Source organism: Triturus cristatus, chromosome 6, assembly GCF_964204655.1.
Source record: "Triturus cristatus chromosome 6, aTriCri1.1, whole genome shotgun sequence".
In the NCBI taxonomy this organism is placed as follows: domain Eukaryota; kingdom Metazoa; phylum Chordata; class Amphibia; order Caudata; family Salamandridae; genus Triturus; species Triturus cristatus.
In genome coordinates this window covers 1825948082-1825974301 of record NC_140589.1, presented here as the reverse complement: position 1 = coordinate 1825974301, position 26220 = coordinate 1825948082, and the positions used below count along the sequence as shown (strand labels likewise).

The following is a 26220-nucleotide window of genomic DNA, read 5'->3' as shown; positions in this document are numbered from 1 at the left end:
AGCCGCCCCCCTCCCCCCCCCACACCCCTGGGTTTTGGGGGTGCCGCCGAGCTCTTTGCCAGGGCTGGTTTTCGGCCGATTTACGGCCCTGTAACAAAAACGGCCCCCAGGGGCCCAAAACCGGCCCACACCCATGCGGTGCACCAGGGGATTGCCCGGTGCCCGCTATGGCCAGTCCGGCCCTGGGTGGGGCAGGGTGGCTGGAGGTGTGGGAATGGGAATAAAATTTAAATCACTTACCTGGGTAGTCACCATGACGCCGCCTCTCCTCGTCTCTTCTGATTTCCGGTCCAAAGCAGGAAGCACACAGGCTCCCCTAAGCCAATCACGACGCTGGTGTCACCATGAAAGCAGCATCGTGACTGGTCTGGGCGCCGTGGTTCGGCGCCAAGACGGGGACTATGAGCCTGTGCATGCTCTCCACCCAGGCTGTAAAATACAGCCAGGTGGAGATCATGCAAAGTGCGCATGACTGTTTGACCGACACAAGATGGCTGGCCAAACCGTTATGGGCATTCGAGAGTGCCCACCTACTCTGGACAGCCTGCACCTAGAACTGAGCAATTACGGAAAAATAAAATGATAATACCACTGCGTTATTATCATTATATTTTTCAATTTTTAACTGCTCAGAGGGCAGTGGGTCAACGGTCCTCCGCCTTAGCAGAGGAGCCGCCACTGAGTTTATTCCTCTTGCAGAGTATATGTTTAGATGTAGGCTTTGAAAGTGAAAGTTATTGAAGTAAAAAAACTGCAGACAATTAATGGATAAGGAATAAGTTACAGTGTGGACAAAAGCTGTGGGAAGACCGGGTGGATAGTTTGCAGGGCAGCAGTCGTATGTATTCAGATCAGTGTTGGAAATGCAAAAAATGTACTCCCTGGGAGAACATAAATTGGGGGTGAAGGTGTGGCAGAGAAAAAGAGGTGGAGTCATAAAAAAGCAGAGTCTGACAGTCAACTTAAGACATTTAATTTTCAAAAACTCTGCCATTGGCAACAAGGGGCAAATGAGACAGTAAATCCGTTCTGGTTTACTTTATGGGTCTTAAAAAGGCTGCCTTTTAAAATATCTTATGGGATTAAGTCACCTGGGGCCCTATTACGTATAGGGCGCACTTTCCCTGTTTGCGCCACGGCACACCGTAAAACAGGTGCACCGGGCGCACACAGGGAAAGTGTGTCAGATTACATTGAATGCGCTGCCATAAAGTAGTGCTGCCCTGGGGGCAGTGCATTCAAGTGAAAAACAACGCGGCTTTGAAGCAGCTGCTCCGTGTTTCAAAGTGCAGGCAGCAACCCGCCTGCACTTTTAGGAGGAGAGAGAGATCCCCTTGCAGGCGGGTGCAGTGAGTGACTACATCCACCTGCAAGGGGATATCTGGGGAGTCCATGAGACTCCCTTTTGCCCCTCCAGTGTGCTGCGACAGTGCACCCCCTGACAGCTTCCTTGCCTCTGTGCCCGCGTCTATAATATGCAAAAACAGCAGTTGATGGACAGAATGCAGAACAATGTCATACATTCACCCCAGTACAGAGATCTGGGCCTAAATCCATCGTTTTTTTGCTCACCATGCCATTCCAGTTTGAACCCAGCCATATGCAAATCAGTCTTGACCCTGTGCCTCATGGGAACAATCCAGCCCGAACTGCCAAGCCAGGTCCTCCCTGGACTGGAACCAAGCATCCTAGGACCGGTTTCGGGGTTTCACCTCTCTTCAGCCAGGATAGCTTGATTCCAGTGGCATGGAGAGCACGGGACTCACGTCTGAGCATACCTGTCCCACTCGGGGTGACAATTGCAAAAACAACAGTTGATGGACAGAATGCAGAACAATGTCATACATTCACCCCAGTACAGAGATCTGGGCCTAAATCCATCCCAGATCAGTTGACTGGGGGTGAGTGTTTGATTTGCTCAAACGCTCCGTCCATCATCCCCTTTGGTATCGCGTCTATAATATGGCACGGTGCAGAGGCAAAGCGCCATGTCCCCATGCAATTTAGGGAACATCCTCTGGTCGCAGCGCTGGCGCACATTTATCTGTATTACTGAAAGGGCCGCACAAGGTTCGGCGGCCCTTTCTGTAATACCAAAGTGCCCCAGAGGCACTCAAAGCGGGCGCAGGGCACTTTCCATAATACGCCCCCTGCTGCACAGTTCTTTGTGTGCCCAGCACTAATAAGATAACTCTGGTGGATAGTGAACGTCTTTGAGAGGTCTGTGTTATGCCTAGTCCCAGTTTTGACTAATAAAGTACAATAGAGGCTTAATGTGCATGTTGTAAAGCACGTGTAACATGCAGATCACAGATCTGTATTTTATGTACCAGGCAAATCGCTACTGCTGTCGAAACCTTTTGTTATCTGCAGTTCATAATTTGTAATCTTTCTAATATAGCACAGTAAGCGACGGACCGGCATCAAGGTGCTGCGTGCAAACTACAAGACATGGGCTTAGAAGGACTATGTTACTTACCCTGTAAGCATCTGTCCTCGGCATGTAGTGTTGTAGATTCACATGCTTTGCATACTTCTGCCATCTAGTGTTGGGTACGGATGAGTGCAAGTTGTTTTTCTTCAAAGAAGTCTGTCGAATCATGAAGTAATTGGTAATTGTGTGCATGGGCATCAACTCCATTGTTAGATTGTTTTCTTTCTGCCATCGGGTTCGGACCTGTATAACGTGACGCACACCCACACACCTTAGAGTAACACCACCCAGAGTCCCACCTGCACCCGCATGGAATCTCAATATTTTTCTAACAAGACTTATGAGTCCGCCCTTTGAACCCTTGCACAATTGCCCCCTCCAGTTTCTTTCTTGGAAGGTTGCTTTCTTAATTGCCATCACTTCACTAAGGTGTCAGTGAGCTTCAGGCACTAACTTTAGAAGAACTGTTAATCTAACGACATAGGGATAGGGTTGTTCTGTGTACCAACCCAAAATTCCGTCCAAAGGTACTGTCCCCTTTCCACATTAATCAATCGGTTGAACTACCGGTTTTCTTCCCTCATCCAGGTTCTGAGGCAGAAAGGGCTATTCAGACACGTGGGGCCATATGTAGGTAGCAATAAACAGGTAGAAAGGTGCCTTCAAGGGATTGGTTTGGTAAATAATTTGTATAATTTCGATTCTTAATTAAAGGTAGGGCAGTTATATACCTACAAATTTATTAATTATCAATTTTTCAATAATTAAATCAGCTTAGTTTGTCAGAATCAGGATTGAATAAGGTGTGAGTGAATCATCACATATTAACCTGAATACAATAAATTCAATAAACCAAAAGGAGGAGAAACAAGCGGGTGTATATATAAAAATTGAATTTATATTTCTAGTTCAAAAAAGGGTACTTCAAATTACAACAATTAAATACAGTGAAAGGAAATATTTCAATATTTGATGCCTTCACTTTCAAATTGATCCAACACTTTTTCACAACAATATATAGCCATTTCTCTGGAAAACAGTGTGATTGTCGACTTTTCGGTCTTTAGGTTTTCTTTACCAAGACCACCCTCAGGACAATTTTATTTACAAGGTTGACCCATCAAATCACTGCGGGTTATTTTATCCACTGAAAATCAAGCGAGACGTCCTAAATTCGTAACTAATCAGTGTATTGTAGTCAAAGAAATTCAGTTGATTGTCAAAAAGCTCCCGTCTTAATCTGTAGGTTATTTAAATCTCAAAAGAGCCTCTGTGTGGCAAAACTACTCTTGTGTCTGTTTACCGACACCGTTAAACACTCAAGTGGTCGTGAAGATGTCAGCGAATTAATCTGGCTGTTCTGAAGGTTTGAGTCTTGCATGCACGTCTGGACGTCGAACCAACGATGGTTCGACGTCCAGACGTGCATGCAAGACTCAAACCTTAGGTAGCATCACATTTACCGATTCATAAATACCGAATTTTACCGATTCGGTATTTATGAATCGGTAAATGTGATGTAGGTAATGATTCGGTAAATTTTACCGAATCGGAAAAATTCGGTAAATACGAATCGGTATTTACCGATTCGGTAATGGGGCATACCTTCCCATTGATTCCTATGGGCCTGGAGGCCCATAGGAATCAATGGGAAGCCAGTCACCATTACCGATTCGGTAAATACCGATTCGGTAATGGGGGGAGCATATACAAGGGTGGCAGGGTGTCACATTGACACCCTGTTGCACCCCTGATTCTTGCATGTGTGCACATGTGGCGCACATACATGCCCTAAGGGCATGTATGTCTGCCACATGGCACTCTTACATCTGCAAAATATTGCGTTTTGCAAGGTATTCGATATTTATCACCAACCTGTATTTGGTGGTAAATAACAAATTCTTAATAGTAATTTGCACTCTTTAGAGTGCTCCCTACATTCAGGATTCGGTATTTACCGATTCGGTATTTTACCGATTCGGTAATTTACCGAATCCTGAATTATGCCTCCTACATCACAAATTGCTAAATACCGGTCGGTAACGGGATATTTACCGAATTTCGGCCGTTACCGACCGGTACTTAGCTACCTACATGAGGCCCTAGATGTCAAAAGAACTTTAACATATTATATGGACAGGACAAAAAACGTTCGCAAAACAAAACTACGCTTTGTTGAGTTTGCTCCATCTTATAAAAGGAAACCCATTTCAACATCAGGCATTTCCAAATGGATTGTTAAATGCATTGAAACATGTTATCTCAAAGCCAAAAGAACTTTGTCTATACCCCTTAGAGCACACTCTACTCGTAGAATAGGGGCATCCGGGGTTTCTCGGGCAACATCCCCATATCTGACATTTGTAAAGTAGCAACATGGTCTACACCACCCACCTTCACCAAGCACTATTCTGGGGATGTTAAACCACACCAACAAGCTAATGTAGGACAGGAGGTGCTACGTACACTATTTAAAACAACTCAATGTCCACTAGTTAGCCACCGCATTTTGGAGGGCACTGCTATACAGCCTATGCAAAGCATGTGTATCTACAGCCACTCATGTCTCGAACGGATTGTTACCTACCCTGTAAGCATCTGTTCTTGCCATATAGTGCTGTAGATTCACATGCTCCCACCCTCCTCCCCGTACACCTATAGTCCTTGCAGTTCTTAGAGGAGGAGTCACCTTACCTCGACACTCGAAAGACTTCTTAGAAGAAAAACAACTTGCACATATCCGGACCAAACACTAGATGGCAGAAGTATGCAAAGCATGTGTATCTACAGCCAAACATGCCTCAAACCTTTATTTTTTACTCAATCTGTTGGTAGTCTTGGGTTGCTAAATAGGGTTCATTTGGATAGTAATAAAGTCCCATTATTGCAGACAACTCTAACCACTGCAATATGTTTTAAATCCTCACTTTGTGTTTCTCCCGACCATGCACTCAACATATAATGCCTACCAGTATGGATGATATGTGACTGCTACACATGGAACCCTCATTGTCTTATGTAAAATTTTCTATACAGAGTTGTATACGCTTGTATGATTTAGTGTGTATGTGTGTGAGAGCTAAAGCCCTCTCATATCCTACATTGGGATGAGTAACGCTATAAAACAATTGAATAAAAAATAAATAAGTGCTATTTAAATTGTTTTGTAATTACTCATACAGACAGATATATCGGACATTCTTGCATATCACTTATGAACAGGGGTTGCACAAAGTCAAAACCCTGCCTTCAAACCAAAGTCTCTCTAAATTACTTGTGAAGTGAGAACAAGCTGTGTGCCTTTGTTTCCCTCCATTGCATTGGCATCTAGGGGTTAGGTTCCAGATAGCTATCAGCCACCATCATATTCGAACAAAAGAAGGGCTGATTGTCCTTTAAATCAGTCCTTTGTATTGCTGGAGGTAACAATAACAAAGCCCTGTCACCGCCTGCAGGTTGCTGGTTCAAACGGAGAGCAGACAACGTGTGGACGCTGCTAAATGTGTCCTAGTGTCGGCAAATTACAACTGGACAGATTCTGCATATTTCACTGGGCAAAGGCTGGATCCCGGATCTGCTCAATAATTGCTGCCAGATCGAGGATCCAGTTGGATCCCTCACATTTCCTGCATTGATTGAGATACAAAGCTAAGCACTAGCGGCTGACGAGGAGTGTTGTAGACTCTCCTTAACCATGAGTTCTGTCTTTGCACTCACACCGGACTACTTTCATTCTTGGCACAACTATTAACAAAACACAATACAACTCCTTTTGCATTTCACACAATGGGCCGGATTCACCATGGTAAACTTGCACTTTTGTATAAGTTTACAATTTTTGGGGTATTCACAAACTACGAGTTTAATTTTACTAATAGTAATTTTACACCGCGGAGACTACGCACATAATAAGACGGGATAGGCCTATATTTTTACGTGCGAGTCTTCTCAGTCGTAAAATTACAAGTTTAGCTGATCCGAGATCTAGGTCAGGACGATCAATACACATTGATTTTCTGCTGGAGATGTTCTGGTGCATCTGCTAAACACATTGTTCTAAAGGTTTTTCCTTGCGTCATCACCAGGTGTCCAAGTAAAGTGATTTTAATCCTCATGAAATGCCCTAGATTCAGTTTGGCTGCTGCAATTTACCCTTCCTGTAGGCAAGTAGTTTGATATTAGGCAAGGCGCATCTCCAGCGTGCTAGCCGAATCTAGCATGAAACCCACTGTCTATGATGTGTTTCTGCACCGTAGGGCTGTGCTCGTCAAACCTTTTAATGCAATGACCTCCTCCCCAGGTGTAAAAGAAAAATCAATTGCCACCCCTTCTGAATTACAAGCATATATTTTTACAATTATTCTATAGAGCGGGCAGCTCTAAACATATTTACAGCTCAAGCATTGCAGATCCGCTCATTTATCCCTTTTACAAATGTCATCAAAGACATGACTGCCAATGGGCCGCGGCAGCCTCGCAGTCCCTAAACTGTGAAAGCCTCTGCAGAGATTCTTTTCAGAAATGGGGCGGGGGCTTTGAGGCATGTTTGGACCCCCCCACTTTTGGCACCTACTCCAAAGCCAGGCCATGAGTGACAGAATATTATTACTGGGGGCCATTAGAGTGGCCCCCTGCAGCTCTTTTCTTAAATGAAAACACAGCACTGTTCTCAGCATGATCCTCCTCCTGGCCAGTTAGAATTATCATACAAAGGTTTTGGCGGATCACTGTGCAGAGACGTGTGCAAGTGCGACAATTGGAGACCGGATCAAACCAAAATGAGAAATCTCTCAGTGTAAATTTTTATTATTTTTTATTTAAATGGAAAATTAAGATATCATTAATTAGTACCCCGATGTATTTGGAAATTTAAAATATTGTAATACATAAATAATTATGGAAAAAAAACTTTTTCCCTGATTACGAGTTTAGGTGCTATTTATCACCCCTGATAAATAATGATACCACGGGCTATGTTATTTATCGAGTGCAATAACACCTATTACGAGTTAATGGGGAATAAGATGAGGCTGTTGATGTTTAACCCATTCGTTGCGCCCGTCGGCCAACGGCCGTCGCAAGCACTACCTCGGCAGTGCTGCGCACGTCCGTTGGCAGACGAGGCCCGCCCACTTAATGGAACACCACAAACCGCAGCGGAATTACAGCCACAGTAAACGGGTTAACGCACCAAAATCCGCATGATATGGTATATACTGTATGCTTTGGAGCAGCTTTGAGCTGCTGAAATTGAACAAAGGTGGAGGTATTCAACGCATCCAAAAATTAATGCTTTTGTTTAATTGATACATTAAATACCTACCAACTCGTAATTCCGACACGTGCGTAAAAACAGAAATTTATGCACGGGCCGGAATATACGGTTCACCTCTTAACCAGGCGATTCGTGTTTTTATCCTCAGGGGCTTTTAGACAGATTTTAATTCCCTGTTTAACGATAAATTGATCATGAATTATTTATTTAATTTGGACAATTTTTGTTAAATTTAACGAGTCATGATTTTAATGATGCATATTAAAATTTACCACCTCAGCAATATTGCCTCTGGTTTTTCAGCTGACTAATGTATTAGAAGAGAGGTACTGTAAAGAAGCATACTCTCCAAAGAACCAATAGAGCACACGTTGCATGCAGGGGCCCAGGAAGGCAGATACCGTAATTCATTTAACTTCGCGTAAAGAAGAGGCACACATGAGAATCCTGTTTTGCCAACTTGCGTTCCTCAAAAGGACTCCGCATGAACACCTTCACTGAGACTCGTGAGCACACTGTTCGAGTCTCAGCCTATAGGAACACCTTGTGAATACGAGGGGACTTCACCACATGGGTTGGATTGCACCACTTCCAGCACTGCAAATGTCTGAATAGTCATACTGTTTCGGCTCAGTGTTAAAATAAACTTTACAGTGGAAACACATTAAAGTGACCAGCAGCAGGGCATGTGTTGAATGACTTTCAATCAATGTTCACTGAAAGACACAATGGGGAGCAATGCCAATTGCACCTATCAGTGAGTGCATGTGTGAATATATATATATATATATATATATATATATATATATATATATATATATATACACATATATATACATATATATACATACACACACACACACACACATCCTCTCTTTCTTTGAAAGTTATATCTCTGCACCCTACCAACTCTAACTCATCTAATAGTACCACCACCCTTCTGCATGAGCCCACATGCCCCCACATACTACGCATGGCTCACCCATTGATGGCTGCACTGGACTCCTTTTAATTTATTTCACCACAAGAAACTAGAGTAAATGCATGGAATGGTTTCCTTGAGCACAATGCTAACTCTAGTAACCAACACTAACCAATAACCACTGAATTCTTCACTAGCCTTGGCTCCCGGAGCAGCGTGCTGCCTGGTGTAAAGCACTTAAACGCCTTTTCAGGGGTAGTAAGCACTTTATAAATGTAATTACATTACAATACAATAAACTGGTGTACAATTACACGTGAGGCAAGATTGTTTTGCCTTCACTACAACAGACGGTCTGCTTTTTAGTTTTTACCTGAAAAGGTTGAGTTTAGTGTATTTTCAGTGGATGTCTACCAAAGCCAGATTTGAGGAGTGTAACGCAACACAGCACAAATGGAAAAGCCACCAAAAATTCTCTCTGTATTGGAATAATTCTACATTATCACCACATATATTAATACTTGTTATTGCATTTAAGTTTTTAATTGGTAAAATGTGTTTAAATTAAAGATAACAATGCACCTCCTTCAAATGTAATGGTTATTTTCTGCTAAGCTAAAATGTGAATTAAACCATGGCGCGCTTCATAATACTTCGGGGACATTACTAAATAAATAAAAATAATTAACATGTGGAAGAAGACGGCGGCTTCCAGGAAACAGAAGAACATCAAACTCAGCTTCTCATAAACATAATTAGCAAAAAAGACTTCATTGTGAAAATATGTCAGGGGGAAGAGTGTAAGGGCGGTCTGTCCATTTAAAAGAGTTCACCTCAGTGCACCCAGCCCAGGGGGAGAGCAGGCATTAGTCTTAGACGAGTTTGGAGCCCTTGCTCGCCTGACCCTTTGTACCGGGACAGAAGGAACCCAGTGCTGCCCGCAGCATCATATTCTTGGAACCCGAGAGATCTGAGAGCAGGATTGTCTCGGTGCATCACTGCCGGAAATGCAGCACGGGCCCAGCGCGTGGGTTCATTAGGGCCTTACGATGCCCACCTCTGGGAAGCGCCAGCCAGAGCTCGTGGAGGGAAAATATACAGGGACTCAGGTTTCATCAGCACCACCTGCCACGAGGCACAAAAGCACTAAACAGTAGAAACAGGTCTACTGTGTTTGAGCACTGGTCTCTGGCCTTACACTGAGCATGGTTCACTGTCCTTAGACTGAGCAAGGTTGTCTCAACTTACACAAAGCAAGATTGTCTCTCTTTACACTAAGCAAGGTTGTCTCGCCTTACAGAGCCAGGTGTCTCTTTACACTGAACAAGGTTGTCTCTCCTTACAGAGCAAGGTGTCTTTCCTTACACTGATGGATGTCCACTTTTGTCTCCTCTGAAGCTCCTATATACAGATCATGTCTGAACTGAGAGCATTTGTAATAACAATGAGTATATGTTGTGAAACTTGTCTGATGATTTTTGGATTAAATGTAGGCTGCTTTTCCATGTGAAAAAACATAGATACCATAACCTATTGGAAACAAATGTTAAGAACGGATATAGGCAGGGAGCATCTTACTACAGGATAACAAGTCCAGTATTGAGAGAAATTGTCATTATTAGAGGTAGAATTGCCTCATGTCCTTTTTATCATATTCATGTCTATCTGGCCTTCCTTCTTGTATTTTGTATAATATAGGTCTACTTCGAAAGACCTTGTGTAAATATATATATATATATATATATATATATATATATATATATATATATATATATATATAATTTTTGGATAATTTCTATAATGTTTTTTCCAACTGTTTTATAGCCCTGATGAAGTCCATCTATTGGACGAAACATGTTGGCTGGGCTTTAAGCTTCTGATTGGAAATGACAAAGATTATATGAAGAAAAGAAATTTCAAGACTCCCCGCACTCTAATTTTGTTTCAAATCTCATGAATTTGATTTTGTTTATAACCTATAAATGTACTATATTTGATTTTATTATTTCTTTACTGTCCTTTGCCTGCAGTATGCGTGAGAGTGTGAAGCAGGGACATAGTACAGAGAGGGACAGCTAGGCTGTTGTCTGCATGTGTTTTACAGGGCTGGGGGACTGGTGGGAACAGTGGTATTAACAGCTGATAACTCACCTCTGCCCCTTATGAATCTTCAGTGTAGGCCAGTAAGCGCAGCCAAGGCAATTAAGAGTGGTTAAGACCCTCTTCAAAGAGTTTTAATCATTGTTAATGCTCTGAACAGTGGGCAATAAGGCCTTGATATCAGCTTCTGGAATGTAATAGTCCTAATAATTAGACGCCCGCAAGTACTGAAGTTTTATTTTACTACAAGTGAAAGTCTAAAGAAAGCAGCTGCCTTATTTGTCTGCCTGCAGTGGGCGCCCCTGATGGCCGCCCCTGACGGGTGTTATCGGTTTTGCCCGGATGCTGTCATGAGTTAAGTGTCAACAGCCCTTAGCCCTCATGAGGGACCTTTGCACCTGTCCCATAACTGTGGGGTAGACAGCAGAGGACTACCATTAATTCATTCAATTTAAGGGGTGTCGCTGTGGGTGTTACATGCAGTTGTAGGACTTGGCCAAGAAAGTGAACGCGCACACACAACACTCCGAAACATTAGAACATGCTGCACATTCTGCCCTGAAGCATTCCTCTACCTTGTATGCGGCAAGAGCGAATTGTAGCCAGACCAGTCATTTTACACAACAACCTGCTCTCCGCGACAAGAGAAGATTCTGCCCATCTATGGGAATCACGAGCAGAGGCCGACGATCGCTGCCCATCAGATCTTTCCTTCTCAGCACAGCCTGTAGCGTCAAAGTAGACAAGCAACCAGCAGAAAACATCCCCTTTGGCATCAGAAAAGAAAGACCCGCCAGAGATGTGAGCATACGCTTTGTGCATATATAGTTATTTCTGTATCACAAGAAACAGCAGCATTTAAAGCACATGATGCTTGGAAAATTGAAGGGGGCGTTCGGCCCAACAAGGCGGTTCAGTATAGAAAGGCCCACAATGCAAAATCCCCGAACCACCCAGTCCGTATGTTTCTTCCAATGTAACTTCTGTCCCCTGGGCCCAACTTTAACAGCTGTTCACCCCTGGAAACCAACATCTTTCTCTCACCTTGTTGTTCTCTGGCACATTTCAGGTGGCAGAGAGGGGTGTGTTACGTTGTTACTTCATGTGCCTGCTATTCTGGCGTGAGTACTCTTCTTTTCTACCCGAATTGTGACAAAACATAACAGAAAGGAGAGAGGAAGCAAGCCAAGTGGAAACTTTAGCTGGTAAATTTGAAAAAGTGACAGAAGTCAAAGTGAAAAAATACGACTAGATAATTCTGGGATTTTGTGCTGTTGGCCACTCCCTGCCCTGTTGCGGGGTCTACCGGCCATTAAAGGCCTGATGAGGAGTTAAAGGCCCGAGTCGAAGGCGAGGACCTTTAACAAGGGATCGGGCATGTAATGGCCGGTTGAGCTCGCTACGGGGGGGCTCTAAGACTGTTAGAACATTCCGCCCCTAGAGGGCAGAATTTTTGAAATTGTAAAACAAAGGCCTCATGGAGCATGAGGGGGTTGAAATCTCCTTGAGCTCCGTGAGGCCTTTGTTAATCATTGGAATGTTGATGCTCCCTCCAGGCTTTTACCGCCCATTAGAAGCCCTGAGCATTCCATTGTTTTCAATAGAGTGCTCAACATTCCAATGTTCTAATCCCAGTTAGTCAACTCCATTTTTATCCTCCCGAGATCGACAAAACGTCGACCAGCGAGTTGGTAATCAATAAACATCTGTTATCTGGCATTAGGGCCTTGGACAGTGGATCTTAACCTTTTGACTTTTGTGGCCCCCAATTAATCAATACTGGATCCCGGGGGCCCCCAATGAATCATCATTGGAATCCGAGGACCCCGTTAAGTCATTACTTGAAGTCAAGGACCCCAGTCAAAGCATTTTCAATTATTTGAAATGCAAAACAATACACAGAAAATAGAGAAACACACATTCATCAAACAAACTTTTTTTTCGGTATAGATAGCCTGAAGGAACTTCTCTAACCATAAAAGTTCTTTTCTTCCTTTTTAAAATTTCATTTGTGAATTATTTTACTGACTGCGATTCGTTTTAATTATGTTCTGAATGGTAGAATGATCTATGTATTAGAGGAGTTTTACTTATTTTGTATATAAAATTGAATGTACTTGCACAAGCACTTTATGTATTCTGGACCCTACATTGAACACAATTGTGATGCATAGTCACTTGTTTTTATTACCTATTTTTTAACTGTGATCAAAAATAAAAAAAAATAAAAGATTCACATATATATATTTATAAATCTATCTGTTTTGATGTATTTAATGGCTTTCTAGGGTTTTTAAAGATTTTAAATTTATATTCACTGGTATTTTAATCCGAATTGCAATTTATGTATGTCTATTGAGAAGAACTGGATTCTGTTTACTACCGGTTTCTGATAAAAAATGTTTTATAAATACTTCAGCTGAAAAGGGAACCCCTTTTTTTATTTGTTTACAGAAACTCTGTCTCTTTTTCTTTGAATTAGGGGGACTTCCTTGTGGTTTGTGATCAAACAAATACATAAATGATTAATATTTAATTGCCAAACAAATATGTTTTTTTAAATCTGAATTTTTCATTTTAATGGGAAGGTTAGAGCTTTTCTAAATTCAATTGAGGCCCACGTCATTCATACTATATTCTGTTTGATGCATTTGCACTGCTCCCACAAAAACTTAATTTTCCCTTACATTTACGGAATGTTTGAATATTTTCAGCTTTAAATTGCGATTCTTCATTGATATAGGGCCCGATTCACAGAACTAACTTGAGACAAAATCCTAAACTTACTACTTTTGGTATTCACAGAAGGCATTTAGTAGTAGTAAACTTAGGATTTTGTCTTAAGTCTGTCCTAAGTCTGTCCCAAGTCTGTCCCAAGTCTGTCCCAAGTCTGTCCCAAGTCTGTCCCAAGTCTGTCCCAAGTCTGTCCCAAGTCTGTCCCAAGTCTGTCCCAAGTCTGTCCCAAGTCTGTCCCAAGTCTGTCTTAAGTCTGTCTTAAGTCTGTCTTAAGTCTGTCTTAAATCAAAATCGTAACTTAAATGCCTTCTGTGAATACCAAAAGTAGTAGGACAGACTTAAGACAAAATCCTAACTTTACTACTACTAAATGCCTTCTGTGAATACCAAAAGTAGTAAGTTTAGGATTTTGTCTTAAGTTAGTTCTGTGAATCGGGCTTTATTAATCTGTTAATAATATTTCATTTTCTAAGCAGTCGTGGACTCAGAGTAGGCTTCACGGCCCACCATCGGTCCCCGGGCCACAGGTTAAGAACCACTGACCTAGAGACCTCCTGGTCAATGGACATGTGCTCTTCAAGCACACCTGTTGTGCTTAAATAATTGTTATTATCCCTCTTACTGTGATAATCTACATAAGATGGAGAAGTTGATACACCTCCTGCCCAGATCAACTCTTCCACTGTGTACCCTACTGAGTCCCGTGCTAGTCTTTGCACACCCTAAGAAACACTGCCACATCTGGATGTCCTGGTTAGAACTCACAAAAAGAGGAGTTTCCTAAGAATGAGAGAAAGTAATGAGCCGCACATACAGAAGAAAAAGAGCAACATGTTCAGATATACACTAGTCTGTGGCAAATGCAAACATCCCCTGCTTGTCAGATTTACTTCCTCGTCATCTTCTGCCGGGAGTACTGAAGGTTGACGTAAGCAGAAAATGCATGAGGACAAACACAGAGGGCCCGATTAAGAGTTTGGCGGTGCGGGGAGTGCACTGCCATGCAGGCGGCCTGCTCCCACACCGCCAAAACCGTGGTTATGAGTTTTCTCGTGTCTGGCAGGCCGTTTTTGGCGTTCCCACTGCAGTGCCTCTGAAAATGGGCACCACAATGGGAACGCCGAAAACAGTTCCTGAATGGCATGGACTGGAAAGTCCATGCCGTGCAGGAACTGTGGTGTATGCACAAAGGGGTGCACATGTTGTGCCCCCCTGCCTGCACCCCAGGGCCCAGAGGCACAAGGGGGTCCTGTAGGACCGCCATGAAAACCGTGGCTGAGAGGAAACTCGTAATATGCTTGGTGGAACCGCGGCGATCCTGCCAACCATATTGTTGCCTCAACACCGCCAGGAAACGGCGGTTCCCTGGCGGCATGCACGCTGCAATGGCGGTTGGGCCGCCAGACTCGAAATCGGGGCCAGAGTGTAAGAAAAGGACCAGAGCTGAAGATGCCAGAACATGTCATGTTTTTGGAATACACTCTGGTTTGGTGTGCATGGGCGACGAGGGGTAGAACTCAACATAAAGAAAATATAATGCAAGAATATATAGATGATGTTGATTGGCAGGACTACAGAAGTGGCAAGAGCAGAGTAACACCAGGCAGGCTAAGGAATATACAAGGCCCTCACAACACCAACTAATGAATGACACACTTTGAAGTGGCTGCCACAACTTTAATACAGCAGAACAAAAGCACATTAGTAAATAGAATAAACCTATCCATTGTTTATATTTACTAGGTCACCGTCCTCTCCTCCCCACATATATGCAAAACTAACTTTGCTTGAACTTCTGTCCCCAAGCCCACACATCTATCTAGCACATCACACATACACTTCACACAAACACAAGGGATTAAAAACAATTTTTTTTTCAGAAGCACTTGGCTGAAAACATCGCTGCAGCGGCCATCTACGGAAACTCACTAAAATGCCACAAGATACCGAGAAATACCACAGGCGGGTCTGAAATAACATTTGAGAGCTCACTCAACCACCCCTTGTGAAAGGCAGGCTAGAATATATGGATAGCTTTCTTGTGGCTTTAACAACATAAAATAAACCAATGCTTCGGTTTTTGCCATTTTTTCATTAAAAAAAAAAAAAAACACACACACAAAAACAAATATGAGCTACAAAGTCAAAGAAAGATGGCATCACGTGCAAATTCAGACTCTGAACTGCTGCCCTTAAACAGACAGATGTCCAGGGCCAGTCCTTCCATCTCCTCTTCAGTCACTCACTCCTACACCCTGTGCCCAGACTGAAATTGTGTCGCTCCATTTTACACTCTGGCACCTTCCTCAACAGTGAACTTCATTTACCGGAGTCATATGCTTATAAAATGTGAGGCACGTCAGTATTCCGACTTTTGAAACAGTGGAAAAACTTTTCTGATTTTACATATGGAATTTTATGACTTCCACTGCAAAAAAAAACGTTACCTTACTTTTCCTAACATTCACTATGAGAGATTATGGTTTGAAAAAACACGAAACGAGCAACTACACAAACACCTTCATGTGAAAGTAGTCCCTCAATTTCCGACCCCTGAACTTTGGCCACAATCTGAAGAATCCGCTTTGTGTGGTATTCTAGACTGCACATGATGGTGTCTTTAAATAAGGGGAAAAAAAAGAAAAAACAAAGAAATCAAGATAAACTACACTCAGCAAATCTCTGATTCTTCTCAATTATGCATTGTAAATTTTGCATTTTCCGTTTCTCTTCTGATCTCTGATCAGTAAAGGATATTTGCATACACACAATCTGATGCACAGTCAGCGCCGCTTGTTTGAAGCCCCGTCTGAATGTATACATTTCTTTAATGTTTTCCGTCACACGTTTCGGTGTTTATATCTCTGTACTACAGGCCTGCAGCAGGCGCCAACACAAAGCCTTAGGGAGAGCTTATGCATGCACACAAAGAGTTGTGATTGCAAAATTGTAACCTGAAAACTACTGCCAATTAAGGAGCATGTAATGGTGAACCTACCACTAAATTCACAGAAGCAGGGAGTGAAGGAAAAGCGCACCGTGCATGCAAACATACACTAAAGACCTGAATAATTTACAACATCCACTGTATGCTTCTGTTTAGTCATGTTACTGGACAGGGGTACATTTCTACATTACTGGTAAATTACATCGGGTGATCCCTCAAATCCTGTTCTAGGGGCGGAGTAAAGATCTACGTTCTTTGTAAGATATATATAGATATATATATATATAATAATACTTTATTCGGTATAAAAAAATACCATAAAAGTGCAGATCAAATACATCATAATATAAAATCAAAACAATCAACAGCTTAAAATGATACATGTTTGATCCTTCCGTGAGTGGAAACCCCTTATCACATGAAATTCATATTAAAAACCAATGAGAGGCTAACATCGCGGGCCACAAAAGTACATATAAAAAACATCAAAATTAAGAGAGCTTAGAATTGATACATTTGTAAGATACATATCGGTTGGCCTCACAAATACTTCTCTGGGGATGTAATACATCTCTCCAGTGACTGCCAGCCACATCTGGGTTGATCTCACGTGCTTCCCTAGGAATAGTGAAAATCTACACAGTCCTTGTAAAATGCGTATAGTTTCACCTGAGAAGTAACTGCCTACCACGACATTTGTAGTTCTACCCCTACAACCCAAACAGCTCTTAGCACTCCCTTGACATGTCCCACTAGCCCTGCTTTCAGAACATAAATATATCTCTGTGTTTTTTAGAAATCACATCGGGTTAATGAACCCAAGTAATTATCTGAATCCAGTGTATGGATGCTCAAAGTCTGTTCTAGGGGTAATCCTCATCTTGGCTACTATTCGGTGAAGTATCTACTGTATTCCTGGGGACAGAATAACTCTATGATCACCTTACATATAACACTTAAAATTGTCTTGAATCATAAACACTCAGAAAAGCTCCCAAACCATAGTTTTACTTTCACTAGTACGCTTGGCATGGGTAAACCTCTCTCAGTTTCCATCACATTTCAGTTGGCATCACTATAATGGGCATGTGATTGTCATCAACACGTTTCAGTAATATTCTTTTTGGATTTCCAAGGACAGATCTTAGGAATTCCTCGTACACACACGATTCCTTTCTAGAAAATAAAAAAAAAAAACATGTGACCTTCCTGCGACCGCCTCGCCTCCGTCCTTCTGTCGACGAAGCAGGAAGCATACAGGCCACCAGACTCCCCTAGCCAATCACAACGGTTCGACACTCAGACAGGGACTGGGGCCTGTGCATGTTCTCCACCAAGGCAGTGCGATACAGCCAGGTGGAGAACATGCTTAGTGCGCATGATTGTATGGCTGACCCGAGACGCCCGGGTAACTGTCATGCGCACTTAAAAAGTGCCCCAACCACTCACTCCCCCTGCTGGCTGTGACGACAGCCCAGCCCTGACTCACACCTAAAATGCAACAGACAGTACGGAAAATAAAGTATAATAACATCCTGTTATTATCAATTTATTTTTCATATTTGCACTGCTCAGTGAGCAGTGGGGTGACGCTCTTCCACCTTAGCAGAGAAGCCGCCGCTGACTTTGGACGGACCTTGTGCTCTCGAGTGCACACAACATGGCACCCAGTTCATACGATTGATGGGGCACTGTTGCCATAAGGACACAACCCTCTTCTCACACAACCATCCCTGGCAGAGCCAACAGACCAAACCACAACCTCACATGCACAGCGCGCCTTGTTGGCGATTTGTTGCTGTCCTATCAGAACAGACATTTTAAGTCGCGCAATGGATAACCAATCACCCTTATGGAATGAAATAATTGGCAAAGGCTCACACCCACCACTCCTCCATACACAAGCAGACTACAACGCTCCCTAGCAGGATCGGACACACCATAACCGTCCCACAAATTTGCACACAACAGACTTATCTGTACACTTACTCAGATAAATGAAAAAGCTCAGAACCATGTGGAAATGGAACCCAGACCTCGTAAGCACTAATAGGCCACAACATTGGCGCAAATGTCTACACAAACACTGGTTCTGCAGCAGTTATATGGCATATTATATGGCATCAAACTAGCTAGGAAGCAACAGAGAACTGTATATAGCAGGATAGAGAACTAGTCAAGATTGTGTGCACACAGCCGGCAGCGGCGACGAAAGAACGGGTGGGGTAGGAGCTCTCTGCACCGGCTGGCTGCAGTAGCACAACTAGATGGAGGTTTCTGTATGAGTGACACATGAGCTACTCCTTCAAGACTCTCATTTTTAGCTCCTCTCTCAAGTGGAGCGGTGAAGGTAGCACCATGACCTGTGGTGGGTTGTTGCTCCACACCAAGGGTGCCAGCTTAAGGCGAAGTGTTTATTCCTTTTGTCCAATGGATACAACCTCACTGCAAGGAAGCTAACATACACACCATCTGTGCTTTCTGGACCCACATTCTTTGTTTAGCATTGGACAATACAGGGTACATACTAGCAGTAGTACAAACAATACTTTTCTAAACTATATTAAAACATGTCTGCTTGTATTCCTGGAGGAGGCAGGAAACTGGCTGAAAGATGGGCCTGGCTGTCCTAATCTGCTATGTGACCACATACTTATTTTACAGGAGACCAGTGCACAAAGAAGGAGAACCCAAGACAGCTGTTTCATGCAATCTACATCCTGGATTCACATCTTTTCACAAACTGGAAAGAGATGCATTTGAAAATACCTGTCAATGTTCCCTGGGGGAGGGAGGCAGGTTCGGCTGTCCACCTGAAGTGAAGTAAAGTCAGGTCTCCAGACAGTAAACTACAAAACATTTTCATATATCATGAATAAGCTGATTTCCTAAAATAAACCATACAGGAATCTAGTTTTGTCAATCCAAACCAATTAAAAAAAAAAAATCTTTTGATGGAAGAAGGTTGCCACTTGCTAAGTCCACCCATGAGGGCACTGACCTTGAAAGTATACCACCTGAGCAAGGTTCAGAGCGGAACAAGACATGCAGCAGAAGCGTCTGAATCACCAACAATAGGCAGCCGAACTGGATAGTGTGCGTCCTACGGGAAATATTAAAGGGAAGACACCACGACACCAAGGGTGAGAGTTAACTCCCCTCAAGACAAAATTGGTCCTAATAGAATTAAAGCTTTAATCACCAAATTCTAAAGCTAAACATCCGAACGAAGTACAAGTAAATGTCAACAATCAATGGCACATCATCAATCTGAGGGTCTTAGGACCTTCACAATCAATTCTGGAGCCTCCTCTCAGCCTATCCTGTACTGAGCATCATTCTTGAAGTCTTCCCCAGATGTGCTGCCGATCCTGATGTCTATCCATGATCCAACATCTACCCTTAAAGTCTCCTGTAGACCCATCATTAATCCTCAAGTCCATCTCAGACACGCTATCAGTACCTAAAGCGGCCGTCCAGTGAATAACGTCACAATATGATCTCAAAACCCAAGGTGACATCTTCAAAGAAGCATTCTAGCACACCTGCTGTTGGCAATTGTTAATGGTGCACGGCTGGGGTAAAAGTGATGTTTTTATCTCTACACTGGATGGCCCCTTTAAGTCTTTCTAGACCCATCCCTAATTGAGAAGACTGTCATGGTTCTACAATTAGACCTGAACTTCATGCTAGACTCACCATCCGTTCTTAAGCCAACCAAGACCCACCAACCATCATGGAGGGTGTCCTAAGTCTGCTGCCAATCCTGAACATTCCCCTAAACCCAACCTAAAGCCCCAAAGCCCATCAGAGATAACGAAGAAGAGACGGCCATGGAGCTGAGGCAATGGAATCAAAGCAGAAGGTAGGTCAACCCACACTGAAAGCGGAACAGGCTGAGATATCAAAAACTCACAAAGGACACTAGTTACAGAGCAAACCAGGACAAGCCTTTCCATTGGGTATGTAGGAGAGGGATTCAAAAACTCTCTCTGCCATTTATTCATATTTTGATTTTATTTATTGATTTATTGTATAGTGTGGGCATTATCCAATGAAATGTGTGAGAAGAGAGTTACCATTTGGACATTAGGAAAACATAGGTAGCAAGAAAAAGTTTACTAACATTAAATAGGAGATTATTTCAGACATAATTTTGGACAATCAAGAGCTGGAGGTACACAATTTACACAACAAAAACGTGCATCACACAGTGTAGGCCCGACATATAGGCACAGTGAGATCATGGTTTATCAGGCCCTTCGACTGAGCGTGGGGTGCAGGGTTAAGCACAATAACACAGCGATCAAAGATCTTCAGCTTTCACAGTAAACCCAGGAGGATGGCGGAGCGCTTGTTCTCTATTCTTCACCAGGGTCCAGAAGACTATATAACACCTCCTCAGAACTCAACTAGATTCCTATCCTCTGCTCAGCAACAAACCTTCAACTTGGATATAGAATGCTTCTGCAGTGGTACGGACTCAAAACACAACTCCAGTTCTCAAAGATTTAACACTCTTAAATTCCTTGGAATATGTGAGAAAAGGACATAAAAAGAGAAGCGAATTCTAAACAATGGATACAAACCTAGTTCGTTGCGGTATTCTAACTGCTGAATGTCACAACGGTGACAGATATCCGGTCTGCCAAAATATAAATCCCATTATATCCTATGCCGAGATCTAAATCAGGCCAAAATTGGGTGAGCAAGGAATGACCAGGAACTCAGTCAGGAGGATTCTGGAAGGTGGCCGCCGAAGCGAGCTCGTGGTTCTGGATCTGCCTCCTTCGCCCACTCACCTTTTCTCTTCCAGGTGTTCCTCTTCTCTTCCTTGTTACTGTCGCTGGCGCTGCTTCTGCTGCCGCCGCTGCTGTTCTCGGAGCTCTGGGAGTCGGACTGGCCGTCGCTGCTTTCTTCGGAGTCTTCAGACAGCTCCTTCAGCCACTCGCCGACATTTTTCTGCAGGAAGAGCCGCAAACAATGGATTTAAAGATAAAAGGAAGCGCACTCTCAAACACTGACTGGAAATATCAGTCTAATCAGCATCTCATTAATTATGTATGTATGTACGTGACTTGTAAAGTACAAACGTAACAGCCAATCACCAGGGAGCTGTACATGAAGAAGATGCACAATGGAGGCTGAGAAAGAGTGCCTGCTGGGGCAACTGGGTGTACACCTTGGCCAAGGGAAAAGAGTAAGTTACACTAGGAAGAAAAGGAATGTGGGTTTTCAGAATATAGAGGGTAGTGGGTGTCCATGGCTATGGGAGGTAGTACTGGCAGGGGTTGTCAGAGGGGGTGAGCAAGGAAGGGCATGATAAGCGCTGGAGGAATGGAAAAAGGTGGAATTCTCCCTGCTGATTCAGTAGCCCGGTGGTAACAACACACGGTCTTTGACTTGTACTTAGACTTGGACATACGAGCAGGTGAGGTTAGGAGATCACGCTGCAGAAAGTGGAAGTTTGGTCCAGAGAACAGAAGGTTGCCCTGTGATGAGACATTGCTTTGGCAGCAGAACAGGTTGGGGTGGAGGAGACTGGTTAGATGGGTCCTGGAACCAGGTAGTACACTGCGAAGAGGTGGTGCACCTTGTTTGTACTATCAGAAGGAAAGGGCTACAGCCTACGTTCACAAGCGTCCCCACATTCTGCTCCCATCTGGCACATCTCATCTAGACTTTCCTTCTTAATATTGAAAATGATCTCTAATAGGAACATATAGCAATTGGTGGTTGGTCCTGAATGGCATGTGCTCCATCTTGCTTGGCTGCATCCCCTACCCATCTGCACTTGTAAAACGCAAAACCTTAAATTAGGGTTTCCACGGGCTGAACCGATCCAGAAGGAAAGGCCTTTGCTTGTATACAATTCTTTGTGCAGACAGTTACACATCTCTGTATCCCTTCATGCGAAAGTCCTACCTCCTGAACTAGCTCCTCTAGCTCTCAGTAGCACATTGAGGCACTCATCCTCAGACCTCAACGAGTGCTGTTGATATTACACCTGGGGTAAGACTGGCACAGATCCAACTGGGTAGAAGTTACACTTAACGCAAGCTCTAAGGGCAATCAATGAAACCAGCAGAGGAATTGTGTCATGTGCATCCACTTTGGGGATAATTTGGAGACCACCTTCAGCCAGTCACAGCCCCCTCTTTCTCTCATGAAAATACTAGAGATTATAATGCGGAAACCGCAGGTTTAAGCACTTCAAGTGCAGTACAGGTATGCTAACTGCTTAGAGTAAATATTTTCTTGGAAAAAGTGTCCTTCCATCATGTTCTCAAAGAGTTCTTTATTCCTAGTCTTTCCACACAGTCATGTTACATTAATTCTTTTATAGCCACAACACAGTCATTAACCCACATAATGGCCTTTTTGCATAGAATGGAGAATAACAGCTAATGCCTCTACATGTCTTTTCCTACACTCTTTGGAATCTCACTGGGGTAGGTAGAGCTTCATGGCTACTTACCCACGAAGAAGCCCTTTTGGTGAACGGATCCTTCTAATATCCTAGTGCATGGAGAGCATCATGTCCTTTGTCATGGGTCAGATTCATTGTAATCCACACTCCTGCTTGAGAGACACCCCAACATTGGAGCATTTACACACTTCAATCAATCAATCAATCATGTACTTGTTAAGCGCGACTATTCACCCGTGAGGGTCTCAAGGCGCTGGGGAGGAGGGGAGGTTCAGGTTCCAGTCCATCAAGGAGGAGGTCTATCGAAGAGCCAAGTTTTGAGGTTTCTTATGAAGATGGGAAGTAATGTCGTCTGTCTGAGGTGGAGCAGTAGGGTGTTCCAGGGTTTGGCCGCGAGGAAGGAGAAGGAGCGGAATCCCGATCTGGTTTTTCTGGTGCAAGGGACCACGGCGTAGGAGAGCTGGGCTGATCGTAGGGTCCTTTGGGGTGCGTGGAATTCGAGTCAGCTGTTCAGGTATGCTGGTCCGGTGTTGTGGAGGGCTTTGTATGCGTGGGTGAGAATCTTGAAGGTGATTCTTGCCTCGATGGGGAGCCAGTGGAGTGTGCGCAGGTATTGGGAGTTATGGAAGTGTCTTGGCAGGTTGAGGACCAGTCTTGCAGCGGCGTTCTGGATGTTTTGTGGCTTGCAGGTGAGGTGTTTGTTTATTCCGAAGTAGAGTGCATTGCTGTAGTCAAGTCTGCTGGTGACGAGGGCGGAGTGACGATCCTTCTGTGCTCGAGGGGGATCCATGTGAAGGTCTTACGTAGGAAGCGGAGGGTGTGGAAGCAGGAGGACGAGACGGAGTTGATCTGGCGGTCCATTTTGAGCTCACAGTCTCCTTTCCTTAATGAAGATCACTCCCATCTAGAAGAGCAGCGAAGCAAGCGGTGTAACAACCTCAATGGTGAAATTTTTTTGCATTGAGCAAATCATTGTCCTACAGACAGGGACAGTTGGATGTACAAAGTGGAAGAACTATACAGAGAGACCACAGGCTTGCCCAAGTTATATTCATATAAGACATTACACTATCGCCTAAACATGGAGGCCTCCCATGTCATAGTCAATATTGGCATCTCATTCACGTCCATACATCTCAGAGCCCGGCCCCTGCCTGCAGCTCCCCAAGGCAATATGCAGGGTGTATCCCAAATGTTTTTTTCAGCCTGATACAATACCAACCCTTGTCACTGCCTCCAGCAATTTGGATGTCACCTATCCAAAGAGTTCATCAGCATATAGTGAAACTGTATGTATAAGTTACTTACCTTTGGTAACGCTCTTTCTGGTGGAGACTATTTAATTGCAGATTCCTCACGATGTGAATAGCCCAGGCACCAAATTGGATTCAGAGATTTTTCATAGCATTGCTCCCATGCCCCAATATGTGGCATTGTGCGGGTTTGCATCAACTACGTCTCACCCTGGAAGTGACATTGAGCGACAGATAAGCCGCACCTCTGCCCGGTGACGCCATTTTATTCCTTGACACTGTCCGCACTGTCGGACGCAGAGCTTGATCAGATGGGACAGTGTGCAGCTCTCTGAAATTGGACCTTTTTTTAGATGGAAGAAAAAGGCCATTCCACAGAATGGGGAGGTGGGAGGGTGGTGAAGAGTCTGCGGTGAGATAGAGTATCCACCAGAAAGAGCATTACCGAAAGGAAGTAATTTGTCCTTCTGATGGCTACTTTTAACTGCAGATTCCTCACCTTGTGAAGAGATACTAAAGCAGCACCCCTAAGGTGGTGGGTCTGTGGAATGACTCAGACCAGAAAGTCCAATAGAACTGAACAAGCAAACTGCCCTTCCCACCGGACCTGTCTACCAAGGCAGCTGTGTGGATTGACGCCCATGTCTCAGATTGACAGATGTCCAAAACGGACACTCTATGAGACAACACAGTGGTAGTAGCCTTGGCTCTGGTCGAATGAGTCCTCAGACACTTTAGGGGCTGTGTCTTGGGCAGTGTGTAGCAGATTTTAATATATTAGACCAGCCACCATTAAATGAATCTTTTTTGTACTGCCTTATCTTTCATTTTACCAGTGAAACCCAAAAAGAGCTGATTGATCACCCAATGGGTGCACGATCAAGGATCAGTGGGGGTCCAACCGATGAAGCCTCTCCTCTGGTTTCGATGGGTGAGGCGGAGCAAAGAACGCTGGAAGGGCGAGTGATTGACACAAACTTTAGGAAAAGGGCCACCCTAGTCTGCAACATGAGTTCGTCTACAAAAAAGATGGTGTACGGTGGATGAACAGATAATGTGTAGCTTACTCGTGGGACGAGCTAAAGTCATCGCCATGATTAAGACTGTTTTGAGATTCAGGCGACGCAAAGGACAGCAGTTAACGGACTCAAACAGACTATACGAAAAGTGACAACCAAATTAAGGTCCTACTGCGGCATCACAAAAGGCTGGAGGAGGAAACATATGCACCAGACCTTTAAGAAAAACGCATCACACCAGAGTTTAACCATAAGGTCAATTATCATTCTGGATCCCTGTATCTATCCAGTCAATATTTATCAAGACCTCCTTCAACATCGAGGTTGAATTCATTCCGGCGGAACTTACCTACCAGGATGGGATAGACACCGATGATGAAGCATGCCACAAATGTGTGGGTGAGGTCTTCTCATTCATATTCTTTGAGACCTTTGGGTAATTAATGGTCTAACACAGTCATTCAGATGAAGTTTGTACATTTTGCGTGATATGTGGTATCGATAGGGAGGTCATGGGACAGCTTTTCATCTCACTCACCCTGTGGTGACAGCATAGTTTTGTTAGGTTGAAAGGTTGTATTGTTGTCGTGCTTCAGTTATATAGCAAGGAAAGAGAAATCTTGGTTTTGGTTATATTTTGAGAGACATGAGTGGGCTGAAAGGGATCTGCTTCAACGTGCAGAAGATCCCCAGAGGTGGGGATGAGTCTCGGTTGTACGATGAGTAAAAGGAAGTGTGTTATATTGTGGACACAGCCCACCATAGTAGACACAACGTGAACATATGAGCAACGGCGTCCCCGGTTCCCCCCCCAGCCCCCACCCCTGCTGCGTATTCTAACACGGTCTGTCGCGACGCACATCCCCTAGCACACACTTCAATGATAGTGGTTTCCCTTCCCTAGTTCTTTCTCAGTTATATAACTGTTTTAAAAGGAAACAAATGACAAAAAAACGAGATCTAAGTCACCTTGTGTTGTCACCGCTGCCCCCCCTGACGCGGCCGGCCCCACATGGGGTTGTAGGCGGCTTGCTGTGTATTCTACCTCCCCCCACATACCACCTAGCACTGTCACTTTAGCCCTGCCGGCCCGACGGGAAGTAG

The 26220-nt window shown here is 43.8% G+C and overlaps 1 protein-coding gene across 1 annotated transcript in view; it reads right to left on the bottom strand.

Annotated features, from left to right (window-relative positions):
• The window catches only part of ASXL2 (ASXL transcriptional regulator 2), a 516529-nt gene that overhangs the window by 194546 nt on the left and 295763 nt on the right, over nucleotides 1-26220 (bottom strand). Inside the window, exon 4 of the mRNA XM_085613205.1 lies at nucleotides 21217-21376. Coding sequence (XP_085469331.1) covers nucleotides 21217-21376 — 160 coding nt within the window. The remainder of the gene's footprint in view (nucleotides 1-21216; nucleotides 21377-26220) is intronic.